At 43.6% G+C, this 27,884-nt stretch overlaps 2 protein-coding genes across 5 annotated transcripts in view; both read left to right on the forward strand.

Moving 5' to 3' along the window:
• Positions 1-15,367, forward strand: part of ADGRG2 (adhesion G protein-coupled receptor G2) — a 145,021-nt gene extending 129,654 nt beyond the window's left edge. For both annotated transcript variants that reach the window (XM_083172497.1, XM_083172498.1), the window contains 7 exons: positions 1,474-1,598; positions 2,968-3,239; positions 4,433-4,532; positions 6,777-7,057; positions 8,903-9,004; positions 10,989-11,141; positions 12,450-15,367. In XM_083172497.1, coding sequence (XP_083028623.1) covers positions 1,474-1,598; positions 2,968-3,239; positions 4,433-4,532; positions 6,777-7,057; positions 8,903-9,004; positions 10,989-11,141; positions 12,450-12,616 — 1,200 coding nt within the window. In that variant the 3' untranslated portion in view covers positions 12,617-15,367. The remainder of the gene's footprint in view (positions 1-1,473; positions 1,599-2,967; positions 3,240-4,432; positions 4,533-6,776; positions 7,058-8,902; positions 9,005-10,988; positions 11,142-12,449) is intronic.
• A 9,115-nt stretch (positions 15,368-24,482) lies between these two features.
• Positions 24,483-27,884, forward strand: part of PHKA2 (phosphorylase kinase regulatory subunit alpha 2) — a 95,646-nt gene continuing 92,244 nt past the window's right edge. For all 3 annotated transcript variants that reach the window (XM_083172499.1, XM_083172500.1, XM_083172501.1), the window contains exons 1-2: positions 24,483-24,730; positions 24,990-25,256. In XM_083172499.1, the coding sequence (XP_083028625.1) occupies positions 25,179-25,256 (78 nt within the window). In that variant the 5' untranslated portion in view covers positions 24,483-24,730; positions 24,990-25,178. The remainder of the gene's footprint in view (positions 24,731-24,989; positions 25,257-27,884) is intronic.

A 27,884-nucleotide genomic window follows, 5' to 3' on the forward strand; every position in this document is an offset into this window, starting at 1 on the left:
GTGCAAATACGGTAAGCAGGGATGAACAACATAGATGAATCTTTCAGGGACAATCATTCTGCATGTCCTATACATCATAATTATTATTATTTACTAATTTAAAATGATCATGGGGACGTGATGTATCGCTAGGATCTTTGCAGAATGAAGATCTTCTTACCGTAATGATGTGTATACATGGTCGACGGCCGTGCTATTCGATCCCGATGCGATCAAATCGCACGGCAAGCCACCCAACATTCATGCGATCTTGACTATATACTGCAGATCTGTACTCTATAGTAAATGCAGCCCTGTCTATCTGGCTTCGATTTGGGCTGTGCGGGAGCCTACATCGGGATCGCAAAATAAAAAACCTGTGCGATCTGCATGCGATCCCGATGCGATTTTGGCTATATAGTCAAACACTCATGCCAAATATCACCATTATTTATTTATTAGCAGTTTCTTATATAGCGCACACAGATTCCGCAGCGCTTTACAGAGAATATTTGACTATTCACATCAGTCCCTGCCCCAGTGGAGCTTACAATCTATATGCCCTACCACATGTACACGCACACACCATGTGTACACACCATTACTCTCCAGTGTCTCCATTGTCATTGCACATGCATGAACTCTTTTACCTATGCAAATCTGCATGTCTGGAAATATCGATACTGGTAAAAGATAGATATAATTTTTTGTTGTTTATAAGTGTATTAAATATACATATGGTGATCCTATATTGAGCCAAAATACCTTCAGTCTCATTTGAACACATCAGTGCAAAGTAAGTTGTTCTAGTCTAATTAGAATGAATGACAATTTAACCCTTGAGTGACAACATTTCTGTGAGAGATATGCAAAATATCAGCTAAAAATCCCAACGTCGCTCACATTTGTTCTATAAATTCAAATAAAAAATGTTTTAAAAAAGATTATATTTCCTATATAATGTAAACATGACAGGTCATTATGATGTATAACAATTTTGACAAATTCACTTGGCGCTCAAAAGGTTAAATTAGATTAATTTCCTAATGTTCAACTGGAAAACAAAACAATGACTATTTTTTGAAGGTTAGCTTTTACTTCTGTCTACTTGAAATTATTGGTTAATCAATGGGAAGGATAGAAGTCACAATGAGCACTAGGCCACACAAACCTACAGGGGCTGGTCACAATGGACCCAGCATCTACTGTATGCAGCAGGCAGGCAGTGTCACTACTGTAGAATCTTCGGTACTTGTGTAGTTTCACGGCGGCACTGGGATCGCACTGCATCGCATTGCATGCGATTTGCGTGCGATCTGCAACTACGCATGTACCGAATCTTCATTGTCATTTCTTAGCTGATCTTGAGCAAAGCAAAAGACTAAGGATGCACTCAGGATGTTTTAGTCTTTGAAAAACAAATGTACATGACATAACATAAGTGATTGATTAAATATTGCTTGTTTTAATTGTTGCATTTTTAAATCTTTTTAGGATGTGACTCCTAATACTCCAATTAGTCCTCAAGACACGTTGATTCTGACCTTTATCACTTATATCGGATGTGGACTTTCTTCGATATTCCTCTCCGTGACTCTTGTAACCTACATAGCCTTCGAGTATGTCTGCAAATCTGTCTAGCCAATAAGTTTGTTTTATGATTGTCTAAATGTATAAATGCCAGTTACTTTAATACTTATACCACTTTCACACTGCTTAAACTATTTAAAAAACGGTATTTAAAACGGGTCTGAGCCTTGACATTGCAGTAGATTACCGCTTTAAATACCATTCACATCAGTCAACCCGTTTTAATCCCCTCAACACGTCTCAAGGCAGAATGCAGGGGACAGCCTATCACAGGTCTGTAATCTGTTGATTTTTTGCTAAATACCGTTTCAGAGCCATTCTCACTGCATAAAAAACGGCTCTGAAATGTGTAGGACTCTGCTTTTTAAACGTTTTGAAATACCGGTTATCTTTAACCGGTAAATCAACTCTGGCACTTTCCCACTGCAGCCTTAAACGTGTTGAAATGTGAAAAAATGGCAATATACCGTTTTACAAGTGCAGTGTGAAAGGGGTATTTAGTTAACCAGACTTACAACTACACTAGGCAGGGCCGGTGTAAGGCTTCTAAGCACCCTAGGCAAAACCTCAACCTACTGCCCCCCCCCCCCCCCAATACTGCCACCAATAACCATTTTCCAACCCCTCAATGCATACTTGTCTAACATTCTGGAATGGCAGGTAGCCTCCAAAATTTTAGTGGTCCACCCAGCCCCCCAGGAAGGTGGGTAAGACCCCTGCTTTCCCTGGAGTGGAGGCCCCCAGCACCCTCCCCTTTGCCACTCATAACAGAGTAAAGGAAGAGACTGCAGTAATGTAGGGAAGTATGCCTCAAGAGAAAGTATGGAGATGAGGTCTTATAGGTTCCACAGCAACCACCTGCATTAAGTACAACAAGGATTGTCACAGACATCATTGATTTTTTGATAGGCAGACTTGGTGGCGCCCCCCTAGATCCTGACGCCCTAGGCAGCTGCCTAAAGCTGCCTAGTGGTAGAGCCAGCCCTGACACTAGGGTGTAAACATTACTTTACTAGCACATCTTAAATTACTAGAATGTTTACTTTTTTTTTTTTAAATATAAAGCTGCGTGCTTACGATGTTGACTAGATAGCCAGAACCGTAAAGTAAGTTAGCCAAAAGTGCACATTGCAATTGTTAACCCTGCATGCTATACTGATGCATGGCACTGTGAGGTTGGTATCGCAAGTAGAGATAGACTGTGCAGGCAAGACAATTTTGACTATGTCTATGTGCCATAGGCCAAATAGCATATAGTCAGTAAATTAACATAGTCAAAACCGCATATTTAAAATTGTGTAGTCAAAATCAGCCATGAGTCAGAATCGCACCATGTGTACACACCCTTAGATCATTTATTGTATGTTTATAAATATAGATATTTATTTGTTTTTCAAGGAAAATACGCAGGGATTACCCATCTAAAATCCTCATTCAGCTTTGTGCGGCACTGGTTTGCCTAAACCTCACGTTCCTTCTGGACCCCTGGATTGCGCTGTACAGTAACATCCCCGGACTCTGTATCTCTGTTGCTGCATTCCTACACTACTTTGTCTTGGTTTCAATGACTTGGATGGGTCTCGAAGCTTTCCACATGTATCTCTCTCTTGTAAAAGTCTTCAATACTTATGTACGGAAATACATGTTAAAGTTCTGCATCATTGGTTGGGGTATGTATTCTTTGCACTGTATTTTTATTTTATGCTTCCATAGTCAAAAGGTTGACAGGTTCATATGGGTGACACAAGGTCCCCCCCCCCCCCCCTCCAAAAAAAAAGTAATCCTTTACCATCCACATGGACTACGATTGGAATAGTTGCATGTGCCAAGTGGTAGCGGAGCATGGTACCTTGCCAAAAACATGGCGAGGGAAGCAGTACACTAATTGTGGTTGCATCTGGCTCAAAATGGTAAATGGCACCTATTAAAAAACTACATTTTGTGTCCACCAATTCCATGTCAACCTAATCTCTACTTTGAGTAAGCCGGTATGTTATATCAGTGGCGGGGTCCCTGCAGCTACTAGTTCCCATACGCTGCAGGTACCCCGCCACTGATATAACATACACTGTAGGGACCCCTGCGCTGGGACCCCCAGGCAGCCTCTCTTCCCCCCCCCCCCTAACCCGTCGTGTGCATACCGCGCTGTTTTGCTGCCTCTCCCTGGACCAGCCACAGTGCACAGGGGAGCAGTGTGAGACGTTTTCACAATCGCTTTCACACCGCAAACTTTAGACCAGGTATTTAGATGCGGTGTGAAAGGGGGTAAACTTCCTCTGACGTAAAAAACATTTTAAATACCTGGTCTAAAGCAGGTTTTGCGGTGTGAAAGCAGCATAAGACACATTTTAAATGGATAAAGTTGCACAAAATGAGGCATGTTTATTAACACTAGAAGGGCTGTTGAACGTGCAAGGAGGCTAGATTTATGTTGACACATCTGTATGCCATGTCAACCATATTAGGTCACCCAAGTGAATATAATTGACCTAGTTATCCATACCGAGTCCCCCATGTATTTTACAAGTTTTCAGTAAGTTCCATCCACTATATAGTATATGGCGCTGCAGGAACGCTGTGTAACGGGTGTACTGAATGTGCTTTAAATCCCCTCTTGGTGGGTGAAATATTTTGGGTCACCATCCATTAATTTTCTCTATCCCACTTGGTGAATTGAATTGAAAAGGTATTACTCTATTGTGGTTCTTGCTTTCCACGTTTCCTGTCGATGAACCTCTGAATAAATTTTGCTAGGCAGAAACCGTCTAATACCACAATGTTTTACAATACCCCTACTTATTTATTTTATATGTTGTATGTTTCGTTTACATCTTACAATGACTGTTCTTTGTCTAATGCTCAGGAGCTCCTGCTGTAGTAGTGGCAGTGATACTGGCAGTCAATAAAGACTTGTATAACCTGAAAGTAAGCGGGACATATCCAAATGGATCAGCAGATTATTTGTAAGTACAGAGAATCATGTTTTACTCTTATGAAAATGAGTATTGATGCAAATATGGAACATTTAACAGAATGCTAGTTGAAATCTAATACAGTATAAGACACATGTCTGCAATTCCCAGCATGCATAGTGTACAATGACCTCTTGCTTTTCTTACCTGTGTTGGCATGTCTCCTAATTTTTTGTTTCTCCTGTGAAAAGTCACATATTTTCACCTTTATGTAATTTGTAATGCCATTTGGCTTCCGTAGACACATGTAGGATCTGAGTGTCCTGTTCAATCACAAAGTACAGCTTACACCCCTTTTCCTTGCATATCGACTTTTTTTGCTAGTGGAAATGCAAAATCCACTCCAACTGGGTAGTTACCTGGGTTGGACCTGAGATGCTCCCAGGTCCAGGGGCAGTGGAAACGGGTAACCTGGGTCAATGCGACCCGGGTCCGTTCACTGCAATGTAACAGCCGCCGTTGGGAGATGCTTTCATCTCCCAGCACCGCCCCGCCCCCGCCTCCCGATGACATCACCCGCCCAGCTTTATATGGGGTTGGGGCACCACTGGGAAAGGGTTTGCAAGTTGGGTCGAACCCGGGAACAAAATCGTTGTGACTCAGCTTGCAAGTGGAAAAGGGGACAAAACATTATAGTGTACTATACTGTGTATATATATGGTCAGGCTTACTTTCCCAACACTCCACCGAGACAAAAGTAGTAAATGATCTGCTCCCTGCAAAGTCTAAAGGCCGTTAATCACTTCTTATTCCTCTAGATCTCTCTCTTCTGCTTTTCACACAGTTGACCACTCTCTTCTTCTTCTCTCTAGTTTCTTGCTTCTCATCCTACCTATTTAATTGTTTTTTTTTTCAATGTTCCCTTCTCTGATTCCACCTACTCTTCGCGACCTTTATCAGTTGCAGTAAATCAGGGTTCAGCCTTGGGTCCTCTTCTTTTCTCAATCTATACCACATCTCTTGGAAAGCTAATCAGCTCATTTGATTTCAGTATCATCTGTAGGTGGATGATAGTCAAATCTACCTATCCTACCCAGACTACCTAGTCACCATCTGTATTGGTCACTGATTGCCTCTCTGCCATTTCATCTTGGATGTCATCTCGCCACCTCAAACCTAATATTTCTAAAACAGAGCAATTTTTCCACCGTCCAATAGTAGTTACCAACCTGATATCTCTATCACTGTTGAGAACACAAGAATCAATCCTACCCCCAAGCTCACTGCCTACCTGTAATCCTTGATTCTGAACTGTCTTTTGTTCCTTAAATTCAATCTGTCCCAAAATCATACTACATGCATCTAAAAAATATATCCAAATTACGACATACCATACACAAGACACTGCTAAAGCTCTAACCCATGCTCTCATCACCTCCCGCTTGATTATTGCAATAGCCTCCTTACTGGTCTTCCCCAATACAGACTCTTCGCACTACAATGCATCCTGAATGCAACTGCGAGGCTAATCGTCCTCACTAGACATTCATTGTGCAAACCAGTTCTGTCAGTTTCTCCATTGGTTACCTGTACTCTACCATATTCAATATAAAATACTTTTACTTACACACGAGGCCATAACCCAAACTACACCAGCATACATCTCTTTGCTTATCTCAAAATATATCCCAACCCAACCTCTTCACAAGACCTATGTCCCTCATCCTCTTGCATTATTTGTTCCCTTTCACAATTGCTGGGCTATCTTCAGAATGCACCTACTCATCTAATCTTCAAACTTTTAAGTGTTCCCTGAAAACTCACCTCATAAGACAAGCATATAAGATTCCAAAACCGCCCACATAACCTTCTGGTGGTTTACTTAATTCAGCTAAACAAGTAGACCAATCGCCTGGTCTAGGTAATGTGTTATGTGTTATTTATGTGTATATATGTTGATGATGCGTATAGTGATAAGTGAAGTACAAGAAAGGGGGAAGGGAAGAAGAGAGAAAGGGAAGAGAGAAGAAAGAAAATATGATATGCGATCCTTGTTATTATGTGAAAATATAATGTGTGTGTTTATGTTCTGTGTATTAGTGTCTGTGTGTGGGCCTTAATAAAGTTAACTCGTTATGTTCACCTCCTCAGCTGATTTATTCTTGCCCTAATTATGCAGTTGCATGGTGGTCTCCAACAGTTCTTGAAGCCGTTTCTGCCTTACAAACTCATACAGTTTTTTTTAAATAAATAAATAATCTGTCTGCTCATCTTCATCCTTTTCTCTCACTACAGCTGTTGGATGGACGACATCATATTCTGGATCACAATAGTTGGGTACTTTGGCATAATATTCCTGCTGAATGTCAGCATGTTCGTGGTGGTTCTCATACAGCTGTGTCGTATCAAGAAGCAGAAGCAGCTGGGCTACCAGAGGAAAACCACACTCCAAGACATGCGCAGTGTGGCTGGCATCACATTCCTGCTGGGCATAACATGGGGCCTGGGATTCTTCTCCTTTGGACCAGGAAAAGTGGCCATTATGTACCTGTTCACTATATTCAACACATTACAAGGTTAGTCCAAATCTTTTTTTTTTTTTGGGGGGGGGGGGGGGGGGGGCAGTGTTTTTAAGGCAGTGTCATCTCTGGCTGCCACTGATGATGTCATCAACAGGCATCTGGTGGCCCTTCCTGACCAAATTAAACTGATTCCCAGGTCGCATTGCATCACGTTCCTGGTTTGGTGCCTTTCAGACATCCTGGGAATATGCATGTTCATGTGCAAAAAAAACCCGGGATTTTGGAGGGGCATTAGTGATATCTTTAATTTCTCATCATCTTATCAGTGAGATGGATGAAAGGATTTGAAAAATAAGAAGCTTGAATCCCTTGAAGGAGATAGCTGAGCTTCTGTAAAAATTTGGTCCTTCGCCATGTGGTAAATTATGTATGAACACTATATGGCAGTAGTATGCCAATGGAGAAAGTCCTCCAAGTTATGCCACAATAATGCCACAGTTCCACCTTTAATTTTGTGTCACCCTAGTGAGGCCATTTTTCCAGGGCCGCTTTTAATTTCCCAATCAGCCCCTGCACAGTCCCCACAAAAGAGCTGCACAGAGTTTGCATGTATCCTGCTAAGTGGTGAGAGGTAAGTGGGCACTAATAGGCTGTAGGTGAGGAGCACAGTCTAATCCACGTAAACCACTGCTGCATGACTCACTGGGGATGGGACCAAGAGTGGGACCATCCGTTGCTAAGGTGGGGCTGCAACACAGTCCAAAAATAGGGAAGAAGCCACACCAATTTTCACCCAAACACTGCCAAGCATCACCAAGTGGGACTTACTGGCAGTTGGTGTGGCTCCCCTATTTGAATTTTGGACTGCATTGCTGCCCAAGCTCTGTATCTGCCACTGGTAAGGAAGTCCAGGAACAGAGAATTTTGTCCCTCCTGGTATGGGTAATGTTGGGAGGTATGCTCCTAATATGGCAGCTAAGCCACACACCCCAATATATCAATTATAAATTTTTATCCTAGGGTGCCATGAAAAAAATGCTGACACTAGGGCACAATGATTCAAGGGTATGTCATTCTAACAATACATACCCGATTCAAGAAAGTTTGGGAACCGCTGCACTAAACATTGCAGTGTGCTGTAACTACTGACAGTATTACTGACATGTACAATAGTCAGCAAACACTTAAACACTATAGGCCAGGCCTGGCCAACCTGTGGCTCTCCAGAAGTTGTCAAACTTCAAATCCCATCATGCCTTGCCACAGTTTTGCTATAAGGGAGTGTTAAGGCATGCTGGGATTTGTAGTTTCAAAACATCTGGAGAGCCACCGGTTGGCCTGTCCTGCTATAGGCAATAAATGAATCTGTAAAATTTTACCTTAAGCCTTTACTAACATGATAAGGTTATTTACTGACATGATAAGGTTAAGCAAAAGTAGATCTAAATTTAGATATCTATCATCATAACTTCATCAAATGCCTCCCCCAATTTCCCGTCTGGACGATCCGACAAGTCTTGACATTCAGTTCTGCTCTCATTGGTCAGGTAAGTGCCGGGGCACCTGGTCAGCATCAATCTTACGTGTCCATGGTGCAGGCAGGTCTGGCATCTGCCCACTGTGTTCCAGTCTCCAAAGTCACTGTAACTAAACAACACAAAGTTAATTTATAATATATCTAGTCATAATATATGCACATAATCAGCGGCGGCTCCTACCTGCATGTAGAAGGGTGGCTATCGCTGACCATACCTGCCACTGCGCTTTATCTCTGCAGCACTGCTGGGCAGCACAGAGTGTAGATGACAGGTGCCAGGACTGGCGTATGCGCAGCGCAGGATTATGTACTGTAACATAGAAGTTGATATTTTCTGAAGGGTTTGTCTCTCTTTATCCCAGGTTTCTTTATATTTTTATTCTACTGTGTGGCAAAGGAGAATGTCCGCAAGCAGTGGAGGCGCTATCTGTGCTGTGGGAAATTCAGACTGGCCGAAAACTCAGGTAAAGTTATTACAAAACTAAATTAGCTACTGTGTATATCTAGATTGTAGGATTTGATTTCCAAATATTGTTTATTGTTTTTTTTGTTCTTAGCTGCTTTACTGATAACATTACTCGTAGGTGACATTAGTCCCATTCTGACTGCATACATGTGCTCTCTTGTGTCTATTATTTACATTAACAGAAAATGAAAGTTTTAGTTTTTAGATTTAGCAATCCCTTACTGTATCTTCCCTTTTGTGTGATAGTTTGGACACACTAGACCAGTGGTTCTCAACCCCGATCATCAGAACCCCAAACAGTGTAACTTTTCCAGGTCACCCAGCAGGTGCAGGGGTGTATAGCCATCTGTCACACTTTAAAGATCTACAGCTGACCTGGAAAACATGAACTGTTTGGGGTCCTGACAATCCCTGATCTAGACAGTTTACAACCAAATTGCCCAACCACACTCAATGTTCAGGAAAATAAATCATTATCAAAATTGATTCAAGATCAGTAAGTCCCTTTCAAGCATAATGGTGTCATACATACACAGGGCAGCCAAGAGGAATGCCGGGCCCCGGTAAAATTTTGGGGGCATGGCCTAAGTGTGGGAGGTGTCGCCACCTCCCGCACTTAGGCCACGCCCCCAAAATGTTTAGCGACGGGTGAAAGAAACCTCTAAAAATGCTAAACTCAGCAGCAGCACACACCAACAGCATGTGCTGTGCTGACAGTAGGCTCAGCATGAGCTCACACGCTGTCAGTGAGATGCTCATGCTGAGGCTGAGGTTGCAGTAAATGTCTTGTTTATCTGCAGGACTTCCCTCACCATGCAGTTTTTATGTATATGCAGGCAAGTCTGAGTCAGCGTCCAAATAAGAACATCTGATCCACATAGCCAGAGGCACACAATTCATATTTGGCTTGCTCAAATTAGGTCATATAATGTCATATAAAACATTTAGTACAAAGTACACATAGCTTATGGGAAGTGTTACATACGTATTACAGGTGATTTTTTTTTTCCCGTATTTAGTCGTTCACTTTACTGTTTTATCAAAATGTTGCATTCAGAGAAACAGAATTAGAATATGAGAACTAGACAAATGGAAATGACAGAATAATATATGGCGCTATGCCGCCCTTATGTTACAACTCCCGTAAGTGTCACCAACACTTAAATTACCATACAGACAAAAAGAATTGTGAAGCTGATATACAGTTAGGTGCAAGATACTTAGAAATACAATAGGATATGGTCCTCCTTTGTTGATAATGTCCCTTTTTGATGATATTAAGGTCCGGACCGTTTTGCCCGTTTCCGATGTCAATGTTCGTAATGATCCGGGGATACAAAACAATAAAGATATTTTAAAAATGTGTACAATATGTGATTCGATTTTTTTCCCTGTATCTATGAAGCAAGTGTATCTTAATCAAGGATGAGCCAAAGTGAAGTATGCGTACCAAACTCACTTTGTCTACGCTGGTGTGAAGCTTATAAGCAATTATGTGAAAAATATCATTTAAAATAATTTGTATGCCTTTGCAGTTTTGTAAGGGATGACTTATGCCATTTTCTGTATCTTTTCACTATCATTCAAGTCATAGATAATTAGCAACAATTATTTTTAATTCTTAACACTTTATCTTCCAATGTCCATTAAATGGACATTATAAAATAATTTATTGCGTAGAATGTATTGTGTTGACGGATGCAATTCAAATCCCAATGTCAATTTGAATGTACAGTATGAAAATATTGTGAACTTTTTCTGCCAGATGCTAGAGTATCAAAATATCAAATTAGAACGGATCACAGTGTGTACGAGCTACAATGCTTGTACAAAAAATGTTCATGACAAATTATATTTTTGGGGGGTTACTTAGCAACTCATTCGTCTACTGGGCCACACCGCAAACATGCAATGGGACATAAAGTTCTAAGTTCCCTTTGATATTATTTTATAATTGAAATGGTATCACTCTTTGTGTTTAGACTGGAGTAAAACCGCTACCAATAAGCTAAAGAAACAGACATCAAAACAAGGAGCTTCCAGCAGTTCCAGCAACTCTATTCAGTCAACAAGTAATTCAAACTCTACAACTTTACTAGTATCCAATGAGTACTCGCTGCATCCCAATGGGAATGGTGAGTCTTTTCTGTTCTTCCCATTGTGCCACTAGCTTATTCTATGCTGTCAGTTATCCAACTGCTAACTCATTTTGTGTTTTGTAATAGATACTCTGACACAATTTAACCCCTTTCACACCGTGCCTTGTAAAAAGCCAGGTAAACCTGAGTCGTGGCTCGTTGTGAAAGCGTCAACTAGGGTTTGAGCCAGGAGAGCACATCGTTAATGATGATGATTGGACACACTAGAGAAGATGGTAAAAATTATCGCTTAAGAGGGCCCTTCTGAGAGATATCTTTTACTTTCTCCTCTAGTGTGTATGGGGCTTAATAATACTAAGTATTTCTCCTGTTTAACAGCTGTTTTTTTTCCTCATGTAAGTAGTGTGACATGTTGAAACAAGGACTATTCATTTTGTTGTGAGAACTCTTATTTTATTAAAATCACTTAAACAGACTAAATACAAATTACTTAATTCTCAGAGAGGGTAACAAGATAGTGAAGCATATAACAGCGGTCATGCGGCAGATTTTCTACGGCTCAGGAAATTTCCAATACAGCTAGAGAAGGCTGAGATTTGTCAGATTCAGCATGTACTGTACATACAGTACACTGAGATACATATGCACAGTATCAGACAGTATCACTACCAACACTTGGTCCCCGCAGCACCAAAACTACTTTCTACATACCGTATTATCTCTAGGGACACCCAAGTTGTTAGGAGGGGAAGGGCAGGGGGCTACCTATTAATTGGGCTTGATAGAGGGGTTCACTAAGGTAATCTGTTAAGGGGGATGTAGTTCCCTCTGTGCGGCTACCTATTTCCCTTGCACAGCTGTGAGGAAGAGGGGATGTTAGGGTGGGGGAGCATGCACTGAAGGAAGTCTGAGAAAGTCTCTCCCCATTGGTGCCAGCTGGCTTGGGAGAGTTTCTGGAAGAGGCCCTGCTTCCTACAGATCACATTCACCCTCCCCATCCACACATTCAGTTCCACCACCCCTGCAGCCTGCAGAGGGAGTACTGTGGCACATGCCTGCTTGATACATATTTGGGGCACATACAGAAATTAAGGTCATAGTGCCCCCTTCAAAACCGGCGCCGGAAGCGACTTCCTTCCATCGGCTCCTGTATCTACACCCCTGCACAGTATACAAGAAAATGTCTCAATCCGTCGACTTTCAGATCTATGTGTAATACTGAATCCAGCCCACAATGTCTTGATGTGCTGCCATACCTTATGTTATCTACTCCACAGTGAGTTAAATATTTGTAGGTTTGAGTTGTTCTTATTCCATTGATGATACAAATTTCTATTCTTTAAGGTAATGTGTTAAAAGAAAGAAATGGAGTCTCCTTCCAGCTGCGGAACAGTGAGATGGTGCTTCAAGAGTTTTCTGCAAGACCATCTGCCAGGAATGGTGATGCTAATCACACTTCCACTAGAAGGACTTCTAATAGGGGGAGCGTGCATTTCATTGATCAAATCTAGTTTGAGCTTTAGCTCCTAAGAGATAAACTTTGGAATCATGGGAATCCTGCACTCTAAATGTGTGACAACGTTTGGCTTGCATATTTCAACATTCATTGAACGTAGCTGCCTTGGACTATCAAGCACAGCTGAAAGTAGCTTACAACTGATAGAAGAGTCGCTTGTCCTCTAAAAATACTTTAATGGAGTTAGCCACAGTTGTAACGGGACATTTACAATGAAATGCGGGACATTTCCCATTTGTGTCTTAGCAATTTGTTTGATGCCTTTTTCAACTCATGATATACTCTTTACTGTATTTTTATATATTTATTTTATGTATTGTCATTTTTAATATGATTGTCATTTTTAATGTTGAAAACTAGGTCTGTGCAATTTTTGTTTTAAATTAGTTTAAGCTTACTTTTAATATGTTTAGTGACAAAAAGAACCCCAATCCCCCCACCCACACCCAGTGGTTTTCTTTGGGGTTGTTGTTTTTTTTTTTTTACCCCATTGCAGTGATAACATTTTGCAATAAGCCAACACTGCCTCAGATGATATTACATTTTCTTAAGTGCTTGATAAGAATACATTGGATGAAATTTATTAGGATGAGAGATTAATAAATAGAGAGATTTGGTAAGAAATCTCCCGTTTTTTTTAAAGAGGCAATCATTTACACGGCAAAACCAGTTTGGTTTTGCCATGTAAATGATTGCCGCTTTAAAAAACAAACAAACTTGAGATTGCTTTCCAAATCTCTCACTTTCTGAATCTCTCATCCTATTAATTTCACCCGTTATATTTTTATATACAGTCTTAATTTTGGGTTCAGCCCAAGAGATATTGGTACGATTAACCATTTTTAGTGTATAAATCTAATGTGTTTATTATTTAGTTAATTCTGTGCAGATGTGTCCACATACATCTAGCCTACTTGCTTGTTAAAGAACTTCTAGTCATGCCGTGGCGTGAATCGGTAGCACAAAGTGTCTTTTTGCGCTGTATTTTCAACTAAAATGCATCTTATTTGCAAAATAACATGAATAGGATGCGCACACTGATTAGAATATGTGGCATGCCTATATTCTGTGTGTCCCCGGCTGTATCAGCATACGAAATGTTATGCTACAGTGGTTTCCTATATAGGCATGCCTCATATTATTTTAATCAACAGAGTCTGTGCATCTTATTTGCATTGTTGCATAGTGGTGCGAGTAATGGGCCCCATACATCAGCAATCACAATTTATGGATTTCCAGATTCAAGGATTTTTTGGCCAGATAAATGGATCTTACAATCTATCTGACTTTGCCCACACATTACAGATTTATTTCAGTGATCGGCAGATTTTTCCATCTAAAGATTGCATCTTCATATCTGGAAATTGCCCAATCGATTGCTGTTCATAATGTAAATAGATGAAGAAGACGAATTGGGAATGCCCACACATATAAAAAAGATCTGCAGATAATACCAGATTATTAAACATGTTTAAAAACCTGATTAAGCAATCGATTGGTGATTTTGATTGGGATTGCCAAAAGGGGGAGCCCACACATCTAAAATTAATTGTGGCAATCATCTCCATATCTGAAAATTGTCACAATTAATTGCTGATGTATGGGGCCCTTAAGATGCTTTTTTTACCAACTTGTGTTTCATATACATACTTAGTCACAAATAGATAGACAAGTGTCACATATCACATTATTCAGCACAATCTAATACTAGGTACACACCAGAACGATCCTGGTCATTAGCAGATTGTGAGCAGATCATGCAATGTTCGCACGATCTGTTGGAGCATCCGATCTGCATCCGATCCCAATCCGATCTGGATCTGTATCGAGCTGAATGGATCTTTTACAGATCCTACCTGCAGCAGGTAGGATCTGTAAAAAGACCAGCGGGGACGCGCATCGGATTGGAATCGGATCTAAACATGCCAAACATGCCCAATTTACCTACAATTAACATACAATCGGTCGGAATTGGATTGAAATTGGGGGAATTGAGGCCAAATCTTTCTGGTGTCTACCCTACATAAGACTTATTTTCAGCAAAAAAAGACGCCCGATGCTAATGGAGTTGAATGGGATAGTCAGCTCACTCACACCAGACATCTTCCACGGCATGGCTTATTGAGACACCATGAAGAAGAACACCTCTATAACACAAATCCTTATTTGCCACTTTGCACAGATGTACAATTAATCACTGCCTACATTGAAGTAAGATCTGTTCTGAGAATATACTGCACAGATATATCCAATGTCAAATGCAGTTAGCGTAATTGAGTAATGCAGCTTAAAATAGAAAATGAGCTGACGGTATTCTGAAGTAGCATTCTGTTTAAAACTTTTATTTATATTTTACATATTTTATATTTTTAAAGTATGTTCTGATGTACTGATTTAGTTACAGTACTTGCCTGTCCAAATACAGTTTTGTCTTCTGTTTCTGAATAAGTTACAATTTTGGAACAAGCATCTCTACAACTGAACCCTTTAATATGCATGTTTATACAGCTGAAAGCAATCTCTAAAGGAAAAACATTGTTTATTACAGAAATTAAACAAAATGCTGAATTAAATTGTGACATTTACAGTAGCGAGTTTGCATTTTAGCACAATGTACAGATCTCTAAATCCTTATTTTTAAATAAAATGTTTTGTTTTCTATTGCTGATGAATACATTGTCCTTTAACTTAAGTGTCTGAATTAAAGTCAGTCTGTATGTGTGCAATAAATACTTCTTTTAGTTTATGGGTTAATGAGTAACATAATACAAGCCTTGTCCTTCTTCAATTATAATAATAATAGTGCTGGGCGCATTAACGCGCTAATATCGTGTTAACGCCGATTAAGTTTTTTAACACAGTAATCTGGATGGCGTGTGGCGGCAGGGGTGGGGACGCAGCATTGTGGCAACACAATTGCCACCCGTGGCTCCCTCCTGTACCCCCTGACCCCACCCTCTGCACCAGAGGCGGAGAGAAGGCGCGCCACCGGCCCCCTCTCCTACCTCACTGGGCTGCCGGGCTGGCAGAGGAAACTGCACCACAGGGGTGCAGAGTCTCCGTCCACATACAGACGGAGATCCTGCGCCCCTCTAGAAATGGCCGCTGACAGCATAGCTTAGGCTACTCTGAAAATGTAGCGTAGCCGGGCGCCATGCTATTACGCAAGTACCAAAAATAGCACTTTAAGCAATCCCTGACCACACAACAGCATAGGAACATAGAATTGGATGGCAGATAAGAACCATTCAGCCCATCTTGTCTGCTCCTTTTTTATCCATATTGTTGCCCTTAAACCCTATTTGATCCTTATTTCTGTGTAAGGATATTATTTGTCTATCCCATTCATGTTTAAATTGTCCTGTTGGCTTAGAGTCTGATTCTGGTTGGCTCGGTAAACTGCGAAGATCACAGCTTACTGAGAGCCAGAGAGCCTGCCCCGACAAATACCGCCCCACCCCCACCACCACCACTACGCCAATTCCCCTCGCAACCATGCAAGGGGATGTGTTAGGAAGACACATCCCCTCGCATGTCTCTGCTGCAGGAGAAATAATTCTATATGTGACACATGTTACATACCTCACATGGTCCAGCCTGATACAGCATTCGATGGTGTCTAGCCGTCGCACTATTTCAGGGCCTGTATTGCATTAAATCTTACTTTGTTGGAACAGGGCAGTTTGCTCAATTTTAAACCACGATTGATCGCTTAATTTACTTGAGAATTACCACTGATAATCTGTTGAAGAGTGAGGATTATTATCACCTTTCTGATGATGGGAGTGCAATCATTTGGATAATTTCAGATGGGAAGGGATCCCAATGGGCGACTTTTTTCTACATCAGATTTTCCCATCATCTGGTTTAGATCATTTATGGTTTTTTAAGGTTTTAATCCTTGTGAACTTGTATTACTGAGTATACCTGTTTACTGATACACCAATTTGAATTGTGTACCCCGATGAAGCCTTGTTAAGGGCGAAACGCGTGGCGAGATTCAGCGTTTTAATATCATGGTGATCTGATAAAATCTTCACTAAATTCACTTTATTGAAAGAGACTTTTTGATAAAAAATTTGCTTTTGGAATTCTTGCATTCATATTATTGGAACTTTATCCTGGAAGGTATTCGAAAGACTGGTATTGAACCATCTGAGGGAGGTGACAAACACCCATCTCGACCCCCTGCAGTTCACCTACCGCGCAAACAGAAGCGTTAAGGATGCAGTTAACCTAGGGCTGCATTATATCCTGGAACACCTGGATCATCCAGGCACCTACGTGAGGGTCCTATTCATTGACTTCAGCTCTGCATTTAACACAATTGCCCACGCTATCCTAAAGCCCACACTTCTCTCCCTAGGAGTTCCAGAATCTACCTGCTCCTGGATTGTGGACTTCCTGACGGCACGGAAACAGGTGGTGAAAGCCGAAGCCTTCACATCCACCATTCATACAATCAGCACTGGTGCTCCCCATGGATGTGTCCTTTCCCCCTGCACTTCTCCCTCTACACTAATGACTGCATCTTGAGTGACCAGTCAGTAAAAATCATAAAATTTGCTGATGACACCACCATCATCGGCCAAATCAAGGAGGCAGATGAGTCTGCATACAGACAGGAAGTGGACAGACTTTCACAGTGGTGTGGCAGAAACAACCTGGACCTACTGTAAACCCCATCAAAACAGTTGAGATGATAGTAGACTTCAGGAGAAAACCAAATGTCAAGGTCCCACTGGTAATTTCCAACAGAGTGGTGTCATGGGTAGAGACCTTTAAATTCCTTGGGACAAAAATCTCTCACAACCTCAGATGGGAGCCCAACTTAACTTCCATTGTCAAAAAGGCCCAACAACAGCTGTTCTTTCTGAAAAAAATTCAACATTCTGCAGGAGCTACTGCAGCTCTTTTACACTGCTATCATGGAGTCCGTTCTATGCTCCTCTATTACAGTCTGGTATGGAGGGGCCAATGAATCTGACAAACGAAGCCTGCAAAGAGTGGTGAGGACAGCAGAGAGGATTATTGGGACGGACCTCCCCCCTGTAAGGGAACAATACTTAAGTAGGGTCAAGAAGCGAGCTGGTAAGATCGTGGCGGACAAACTCCACCCTGGCCATAACTTGTTTGATATTCTCCCATCAGGTAGACACTTCAGGTCCATCCCTGCCAAGTCGTCAAGAACTGCAAAAAGCTTCTCCCCAACAGCTATTCAGCTATTGAACAATGTACTCTAAGATACTGCTAATCTAAACACCTAACTGCTCTATCTAACCCTGCAAATCCTAACCTGTGAATTTTCATTTGTATGCGCAACTGATGCAATGAATGTACAGTATGTCCTGTTATCCCTCTTGTACCATGCTTGAAGCTGCACTGTATCCGCAAAAAATTCCTAGTATACGAGAGTATACATGGCCAATAAAGTGATTCTGATTCTGAAAAAAGGTTGATGACCAATTGAAAATTGGATATTCTTCAAGGGCGCAATCTCACAATTGTTTGTATGTTTGTATTTTTCTTCCCGTGCCAGAGTGAGGCAGTCCCAGTACTTGTTCATCTAAAGGAAGCGCGACCTAAGGGTTTTGTATAGTGTATGTACTGTTTATGTGTGTATGTATATATATATATATATATATATATATAATATATATATATATATATATATATATATATAATATATACAGGGGTCGAAGTGGGAATTTTGATGTGGGGGTATGGGAAATTTTATAGAATGGCTGGGGGTCTGGTATTTACCTAAAACCCCAGAAACTTGAGGGATATTGATAAAATCCTCTTTTTCTTCCTCCAGCATCCATCCTCTCATAACCTCTATTGCTCTTTAACTTTGCATTTATCACTTCCCCTCCCATCACTCACCCCTGTACCTATTATTCCCTACCTACATAGAGACATAGAATTTGACGGCACATAAGAACCATTTGGCCCATCTAGTCTGCCCTTTTTTTTCCCCTTAGGTAATCTCAACCCTTTTTAATCCTTATTTCTTTGTAAGGATATTCATATGCCTATCCCAAGCATGTTTAAATTGTTCAACTGTCTTAGCCTCTACCACCTCTGATGGGAGGCTATTCCACTTATCCACTACCCTTTCTGTGAAGTAATTTTTTCTAACATTTCTAACATTTCCCTGAACCTACCTCCCTCCAATACATCACTCACCCCTGCACCTCATTTCTTGCATCAATGACCCCTGCACTTCATTCCTTGCATCAATGACCCCTGCACCTCACTTTCTCCATTACTCACCCCTGCACCTCACTCCTCCCTTTATCAATAACCCATGTACTGTACATCACTCATGCCATCACTGATCCCTGCACCTAACTTCCTCTGTCATTCAGGTTGGAATGCACCTCACCAATACACCTCACTCCCTCTGCTACTTACCCCAAGCATACTACTCCTATCTTCTAACCTAAACTACTCGAGCCAGCAGCATGTATTTACTACAGCTGCTAGCTTTTAATTTCAGCAATTGTGAACCATAAACGGGAGTGTAAAGTGACCCCCCTCCCCCCTTGGAATTGTAGGGGAGAGGCAAGAGGTGTGGGATCCATTTGTGGAGCTCTGGGGTTGTAAAGTATCCCCCCTCCCGCTGCACTTACCAAATACCTACAAATCGGACTGGTAAGCAATAGATGGTAGGAGGCTAGCGTGCATGTTCGGGAGCTCGGCGAATGTTTATTGTAAAGTGGCCCCCTGTTGCCACTGCCCTTACCGTGTCCCCTGAAATCGGACTGGCAGACAGTGGGTGAGCTGATCGGGTGGTTTACAGATCTCAAACTGCGGCTCCAGGTCCCAGCGGCCTCATGCCTGTGGGTTGGAGGTTGCAGCCCTCAATCTGCCCCCCACCCCTACCCAATGAAATAAGAAGGAGGTTTGGCTTTACAGATGCTCAGTGCATTGAATACAATACACTGAGCTGAGCTTAGAAGAAAAACAACTATGCTGTCCCTGACTCTGACCCAGTGCTCGAAGTGGCGGTTTGCCATACAGTTGTATACCGCCCCACTTTGAGCACTGTATATATATGTTTTATATTGGAAATTTTGAAAGCTAGAGGATTGGCTTCATTACAATAGGGGTGTGGCCATGAATGCCACATACCATAATACCCGATGCACATGATGCAACACACCGTAATGCCCATTACACATGACGCCACACACCATAATGCCCATTACACATAACGCAACACACCGTAATGCCCATTACACATGACGTGACACACCATAAGATTATTTACACATGATGCCACACACCTTAATGACCATTATAGATTATGGCACACATTGTGATGCCCATTACATATTATGCCACATAAGTGCCACTTGCCCACATGGTCATTGCTAGGAGTTTATTTCACATTGCATGCCCAATGCCAAGAGGGTTCCATTCTTGTTACCATGGGGGATTACATGCTGCTTGCCAAGGGGGTTTATGCTCACGGTGACAGCCATCACAATTGAAGCGCCGCGGCCGCCTGTCCACCCGGCAGACTGTAGCATTTGGCACCTGGTGATAGGGATAGGGTGGGGAGATGACAGGCTGGGCTGGGGGTCAGGGTGCATAATATGCCTTCAGTAGTTTGGCTGGGATCCCCTGATGTACAGTACCTGCCTGAAGGTAGCACATCCACTAATGTCTCTGCAGATGATCTGACTGCCCTGTCCCCTCCCCACCAGCACCCGGCCTCTGCCTGCCCCACACTAACAGCAGCTGGACCCTCTTATCAGGTGTTCCGCGGCCATTCACTGCAGCACACAGAGGGCTGTGTAGCTGCTGGCACCCGGCAATAGGGAAAGGTGGGGAGGTGACAGGCAGGGCTGGGGGTCATGGTGCATTGTGCCCCCTGCTGTCATTTATTTATCTATTTAAACCCCGTTGTGGCCGCCCACCTGTCAGCCCACCCATCGAGAGAATGGCAGCGAGGTGACAGCCGGCAGAGAGCGGTGAACTGCCCGTGCCTGGCTCAGCTTCAGAGCGGGTCTATTTGAAATCTCATGCTGGGTTGCAAGACCACTGATTGACTGACAATTCTTCCTGCGCTAGATTTCAAATAGCCGCAACCCGCTCTGAAGCTAAGCCGGGCACGGGCAGTTCGCCTCTCTTTGCAGGCTGTCACCTCGCTGCCATTCTCTCGGTGGGTGGGTGGGGGTGGGCGCGAGCGGCCACGACAGAGTTTAAATAAATAAATAAATTACAGCGGGGGGCACAATGCACCATGACCCCTGGACCAGCCTGTCATCTCCCCACCTTTCCCTATCGCCGGGTGCCAGCAGTTACACAGTTTCCTGTGTGCTGCAGTGAATGGCCACAGAATCTCCGCCATCTCTGCTGCAGAGAGGGGAGAAAGAAAAAAAGTTCAGTGCTCGAAGTGCCGATATGTCATACCATTTTATACTGGCCCACTTCGAGCACTGTATATATACATATAAAAACACATATTTATTTCAGAACATAGACTAATACAGGGGATGATGCTTGCAAAAATTAGAATAAAGTCAGTGTGACGTCTATGGTCCTGCTAGGAGGGGGAATCAGCCACAGAAGTGATATCGATGGCTTTCAATTAACTAATTCAAACATGCAGCGGAGGAGAGGTGACCCATTGGGAGCAGGAGCCTGCTGGCAGATGACTCCATTGCCTCCCAGAGTTACATCTCTGCCCCATACCCTGGGACAATGAACCAATAACAATTCTGATTTCCAGAGGCGTAGCGAGGGCGGTGCCGGTGGAGCACCAGCTCCAGGCGCAGGAAGCTATCATGGCGCCGGAGCCATGCCGGCACCGCCATCTCGCCCGCTCAGGTGCCCAACTCAGTGCGGCTCCCCCGCCGGCTCCCCGCTGCCCGCTGCGTCCGTCCAGGTGACGTGGTATATTTAAAAGTCACTCACATCTCCCGCTGGACCGCGCTAGCCAATAGGCGCTCACGGTCCAGCAGCCACCAGTTGATTGGCTGCTGGACCGCGAGCGCCTATTGGCTAGCGCGGTCCAGCGGGAGATGTGAGTGACTTTTAAATAGCAGCACCGTGCACTGCACAGCGGGAGCCGGGAGCGGGCAAGCCCGGCGACAGGGGGGAGGGGGGTGCGCGCGGAAAGCACCGCTGCTGCTGCTTTGCCGGCTGTGTGTGGGGTGCACTAATCTCTGCACTATCCTCAGCCCACCCACCCACCCACCCTGCTGTGCACTATCCTCAGCCCACCCACCCACCCTGCTGTGCACTATCCTCAGCCCACCCACCCACCCTGCTGTGCACTATCCTCAGCCCACCCACCCACCCTGCTGTGCACTATCCTCAAATGCTGTGCACTATCCTCAGCCCACCCACCCTGCTGTGCACTATCCTCAGCCCACCCACCCACCCTGCTGTGCACTATCCTCAGCCCACCCACCCACCCTGCTGTGCACTATCCTCAGCCCACCCACCCTGCTGTGCACTATCCTCAGCCCACCCACCCACCCTGCTGTGCACTATCCTCAGCCCACCCACCCACCCTGCTGTGCACTATCCTCAGCCCACCCACCCACCCTGCTGTGCACTATCCTCAGCCCACCCAACCACCCTGCTGTGCACTATCCTCAGCCCACCCACCCACCCTGCTGTGCACTATCCTCAGCCCATCCACCCACCCTGCTGTGCACTATCCTCAGCCCACCCACCCACCCTGCTGTGCACTATCCTCAGCCCACCCACCCACCCTGCTGTGCACTATCCTCAGCCCACCCACCCTGCTGTGCACTATCCTCAGCCCACCCACCCACCCTGCTGTGCACTATCCTCAGCCCACCCACCCACCCTGCTGTGCACTATCCTCAGCCCACCCACCCACCCTGCTGTGCACTATCCTCAGCCCACCCACCCTGCTGTGCACTGTCTTCAGCCCACCCACCCTGCTGTGCACTATCCTCAGCCCACCCACCCTGCTGTGCACTATCCTCAGCCCACCCACCCTGCTGTGCACTATCCTCACCCCACCACACACACACCCTGTTGTGCACTATCCTCAACTGTGCACTATCCTCACACCTTCCCTCCCTGTGAGCAAATTTCAGTCCCCCTTGGCAACGAGCAATTTCAGTCCCCCTTGGCATTGAGCATGAAGCCCCTGGCATTGAGCATGAAGCCCCTGGCATTGAGCATGAAGCCCCTGGCATTGAGTATGTAGGTAAGTGGCATTTATGTGTTAAATGTGTAATGGGCATTACGGTTTGTTAAATAGTGTGCGATGGGCGTTGCGGTGTGTTAGTATGCGACGGGCATTACGGTGTGTTCTATAGTATGTAATGGGCATCATGTGTGGCCTTATGTGTAATTGGCGTTATGGCTGTGGCTTTATGTGTAATTGGTATTACAAAGTTTGCTAAAATGTGCAATGGGCATTACGGTGTGTGGTATAATGTTGGGCCGTGCCCACTCTTCACGGAGCAGGAACCTCACCTACTACAAATTGGGGGGGGGGGGGGCGCGAAACATGCCCTTGCTCCGGGCGCCGTGGCATCTAGCTACACCACTGCTGATTTCTATATTTCACACTATGAGGCTGATACTGAGATGGGAGTAATAAGGAGGGCCTGAATAAAGGCTCATGGTGCCCTAGGCTAAATGAATACACATGTAGGCTGTATCTCTCCTTGTAATGCTGCTAAACACATGTGTGTGGGCAGTCAGTGACTCGCCACTCATGCTGCCCTTGCGCATGAACGAATACAACTGCATGTATGATGCTTGTGACATGTGAAGGGGAATTTGGCTTTAGGCTGACCAGCTGGCGCTATAACACAATGTACATAAAGTACATTGGGAGGGGTGGGTATAGATCAATAGAGGTCTCAACCGCTTAGGTCGACACCATTAGGTCGACATGCAGAAAGGTCGACATGGGTGTAGGTTGACCTGTCATTAGGTTGACACAAGCATTAGGCAAGGTTGAAAGTCATAATGTAGACATGGGGCTTTTCACCTTTTTTTACCGAATGTTGGCCCAGGCGACATGGACACTGAAACTTAGCACGGTGCCTCGCTTAGATCGGCACACTATTTTATTCTTTCACCACACCCTAGTGGATGGTAGGTCATGAAATACTGCCTGTTGGCTCAAAAAAAAAACAGTGAAAAACCCCATGTTGACCTTTTGACTGTCGACCCTGCCCATGTCGACATAATGCTTGTGACAACCTAATGACATGTCGACATGTTAATCTTTCTGCATGTCGACCTAATGGTGTCGACCCAATGCTTGTCGACCTAATGACCGTATCCCGGACAGGTAAAAGCCTGTAATAAATTAGGCGTTCATTTTATTACTGAGGATTAATCAGGCACTGGTAATAGAATAGGAAAGAGGAATAACTGTGCACTTGGTAAAGCCTTGCTGCTGCAGGGCAGGTTATCGATTCCAGACTAGTTCTCAGGTCAAAAAGAGACAAGAAAAAAGAGTTTTTATTGGATGCACTCCTTACAAAAGATCAAACAACTTTTTGGTAAATTCCTTTTTACTAGTTCTCAGGTCAGACTGACAAGAGATACATGGGTACTTACAGTATATGTTAGTTGGGCGCCCACTAAGCTATTTGCTTAGTTTTCAGCGTATGCTCGCCACGCTTCGGGCTCGGTGGCTCGCTGCGCTCGCCACACTATATAAAATCAACTCCACGCTGATATGGATAGTGGGGGTATGAGTGTGTACTAACTATAGATCGTGGGCGCCCAACTAACATATAAGTACCGATACATGCTGTATTACTTGTCAGAGATGTTTTTATGGCTGCTCGACTGCCCTCATCTGTGCGCAGAAGGAATTGCACCAATTATAATCCACTGCATTATATGATCTAATTCATAACAAGCTACAGTACAGCAGCGGCCATAGTGAGTGCACAATAAGGAAGGCGGTGATCTCCAGCTCCCTGGGACAAGCAGGGGGTCCTCTGTATTACGCTGGTGACGCGCAGCATTCCGCGGGGAATCCTGTGGCCTCGTATTGCTATGATATACTGATTCTGCACAGAGCACAGGGGTGATCGCCGAGTGCTGGGGCTGACAGCCTGCTGTGCTCTCAGGGACCCGGCGCCAGGTGAGAGAGACTTGAGCGACCTTCGATCATTAATGTCTGCCTGTACAAGATAATATATTTATTGTAATATGAGTGTAGTTATACAGTGATGACTTGTGTATGTGTACTGTGTGTGTGTATTATATACTGTCATGTCCCCTGCATTAGTGACTAGCGAGGGGACATGCCAGTGTGTGACAGCACTGTGTGACATGCACGTTGCACACGTATCTCTGAGCTTTCTAACAATCTCCCCCACCCCTCCTCCTGTATGTTGCAGGCAGCGGCAGCAGCGGGAGGTGGAGCAGGGATCTCCCGGCCGCACGCAGCGCTCCTCCCCCGGCCTCTCTGACAGCTCAGCCGCCAGCTGCCGCCTCCCCCTGTCACTGGCACTCCTGAATGAATGGGAGCAGGAGGGCAGCGGCGGCACCACCACCTCTGCAGCTGACCCCTGGCAGTGCCAGACATCATGAGGAGCAGGAGTAATTCCGGGGTCCGGCTGGATGGATATGCCAGGCTTGTTCAGCAGACCATACTGTGCCACCAGGTGAGGGCTGACCAATGTCATGGCATTGTTTATATAGGTCATACTGTATGCTTTATAGAGACATGCTGACATGTACTGTAGGTCTGTCTTCAGGACTATATACAAGATTGGTATCAGTTGTTTATTAGTTTACAAAAGAAAGTCATTTTTATACACTGTAGATAGATAAATAGATATAGATAGATAGATAAATAGATATAGATAGATAGATAGATAGATAGATAGATAGATAGAGTCAAGAGATACTGTAGCTATATAAATGGATCTATATAATGATCACATACTATATCTGTGTACCATTTGTTTGGGCAGCTGAGAGACAATGTCATGTCAGCACTACTTACTACCCTGCACCTGCATGAGACATCAATGCCATCTGTCATTAGGGTGATTGACGACAGTTTCCTAAAGCAGTTTGGGATGGGATTATTTGATATACTGGGGCAGATGTATCAACTGCACTTAATGCTAGTTAGCTGGGGGGGGGATTCCATTTTTGAAACTATATTAACAGCGCACCCAATGTGCGCTAGGGACAGCCCGCTGAGTAACGCTCGGCGGGGCTTTCTAGTGCAATCCTCCCAGTAATTAGCACCCGGGGCGATGTATGAACAGCCTTCAAGGCGCACTTTACGATGGGCTGAATTCGCTTAAAAGCGCTCGCACCTCTATATGGGCGCAAGCAATTTTAAGTGAATTTGGTCTAGTGAAGTTGAATCGATCCTATTAGGTCCGAAGGGTGCGAGGTGCCATTTGGGTGCAGTTTTCATGCGTTTAAATGCTGAAATGGCACCCAAATTAAGCTGATCTTGCACCCTTCGCTGGGCCGAATTCACTTAAAATTGCTTGCACCCCTATGTAGATGCAAGCGCTTTTAAGGGAACTCAGCGTAGTGTAAAGTGCGCCCGGTGCTGTGAGGATTCACACTCATGAATCATCTGCACGGAATAGAATCAACCCCTTTGTCTGAGCAGGGCATGTCATATACCAAATTAAAGTTCTGCATCACCATTGTTCTCTGGAAAATGTGAAGTTTCCTAGTGCACCTGCTGGGTAGTCTGTACGTGGTGAAAGTTGTTTGCAGTCCCCCACTAAGTCGGGATTTTTCAAAATTCGACTCCACGGGGGGTGAAAAGGGGTAAAATATTCCACCCAGCAAACCTTTGCCCAGTTGAAACCTGAGCACATAAACTAATCCCATGAATTAGTAATAAATAGATTTGTGCAATGGAGATGTGTTTTGATGAGGAGGTTGAGTAGAACAGGAATCCTTGTGTGGCAAAAAAGGTTAATTAGCGCATGAGCATTGCCTGTTGCGTATAAAGCCTTTTTATGTTGTTTAGATGTATGCTATGTAGAAGGTTGTACAGGTTGAGTATCCCGTATCCGAGTATCCGTTATCCGAATTATTCCGAAAACCATACATTCCAGAAAGTGAAAAAAATATATTTTTTTTGCTAAAAACTCACTGGGGACATTTGTAACAGCACTACTGAGGACATGATATGTAACTGGCACTATATATGTACAAGAAAATGATTGCTTGGCATTCAAATTCAATATCTGAGATAGTACACAAATTTTGTTTCATGTTTTGAAACCTTGTTTTTTGAACAAATAAAATATATTTGTGTATTTTATGTGGTAATAAAATATATTTGTTTGTATTTATTGTGTTTATACAGCATACATGCAAGATACTTCAAAATACATAATTGAAATATTAAAATATTCCGAAATACGGAATAATCCGTTATCCAAAATTCTCCTGGTCCCGAGCATTTTGGATATGGGATACTCAACCTGTATCTTTAAAACCAAGAAAATAAAAGGTTATTTGAGGTAACGATGACAGCTGGATGTGAGCTACACTGAAAGACAAATAATAACCAAGTGAATGAGATAGCTTTAATAGTACTTGATATTTCATGAGGCGATTTAATCCCCATTTCTAAGCAATCTGTATAGATGAAATGAAGCAAAGATCACTGTGTGTATATGCCCAATAGCGATGCGTTTCCTCGCGTGTCACTACCGCCAGACTAGGTATTTTAAGCATGCTTGAAATATCTAGCCATCACCGGTGTTCTTTCTATTGAGGACACGGGCAGTGACCGATCGCGCTGTGTGCTGAGCGATTCAGTGTTGCTCAGCACAAACCTCAACTCGTCTGAGTGTATGGGACATAATAGAATAGAATCAACTTTATTGGCCATGTATGCTTGCGCACACTAGGAATTTTTTGTGGATTGCAGTGCAGCATCACATAGCAGCATAAAATATTTGTGTATACAAATGTGCTGTAAGCATGGAACAGAATGTAGCATTTATATATTTTTGGTTTTGGTTTGCCAGGGACTATGCCAGATTAGTGTACAGAATAGTTCTGTTCTGTAGGAGTTAAGGTGCCCATACACGTTACAACTATTGTATACAATATTGTATACAATATCTCATCGCATCTCGGTTTTGCGATAAGATGAGATGAGATCTAGTACAAAAAGTATGTGCAGCACATACTAGATCTCATCTCATCGCAAAACCGATATGCAATGAGATGCGATATTGTATACAATATTGTATACAAAAATTGTAATGTGTATGGGCACCTTTACAGCTGCAGGAGTT

This window comes from Crinia signifera, chromosome 2 (assembly GCF_055691185.1).
Source record: "Crinia signifera chromosome 2, ASM5569118v1, whole genome shotgun sequence".
Lineage (NCBI taxonomy): Eukaryota > Metazoa > Chordata > Amphibia > Anura > Myobatrachidae > Crinia > Crinia signifera.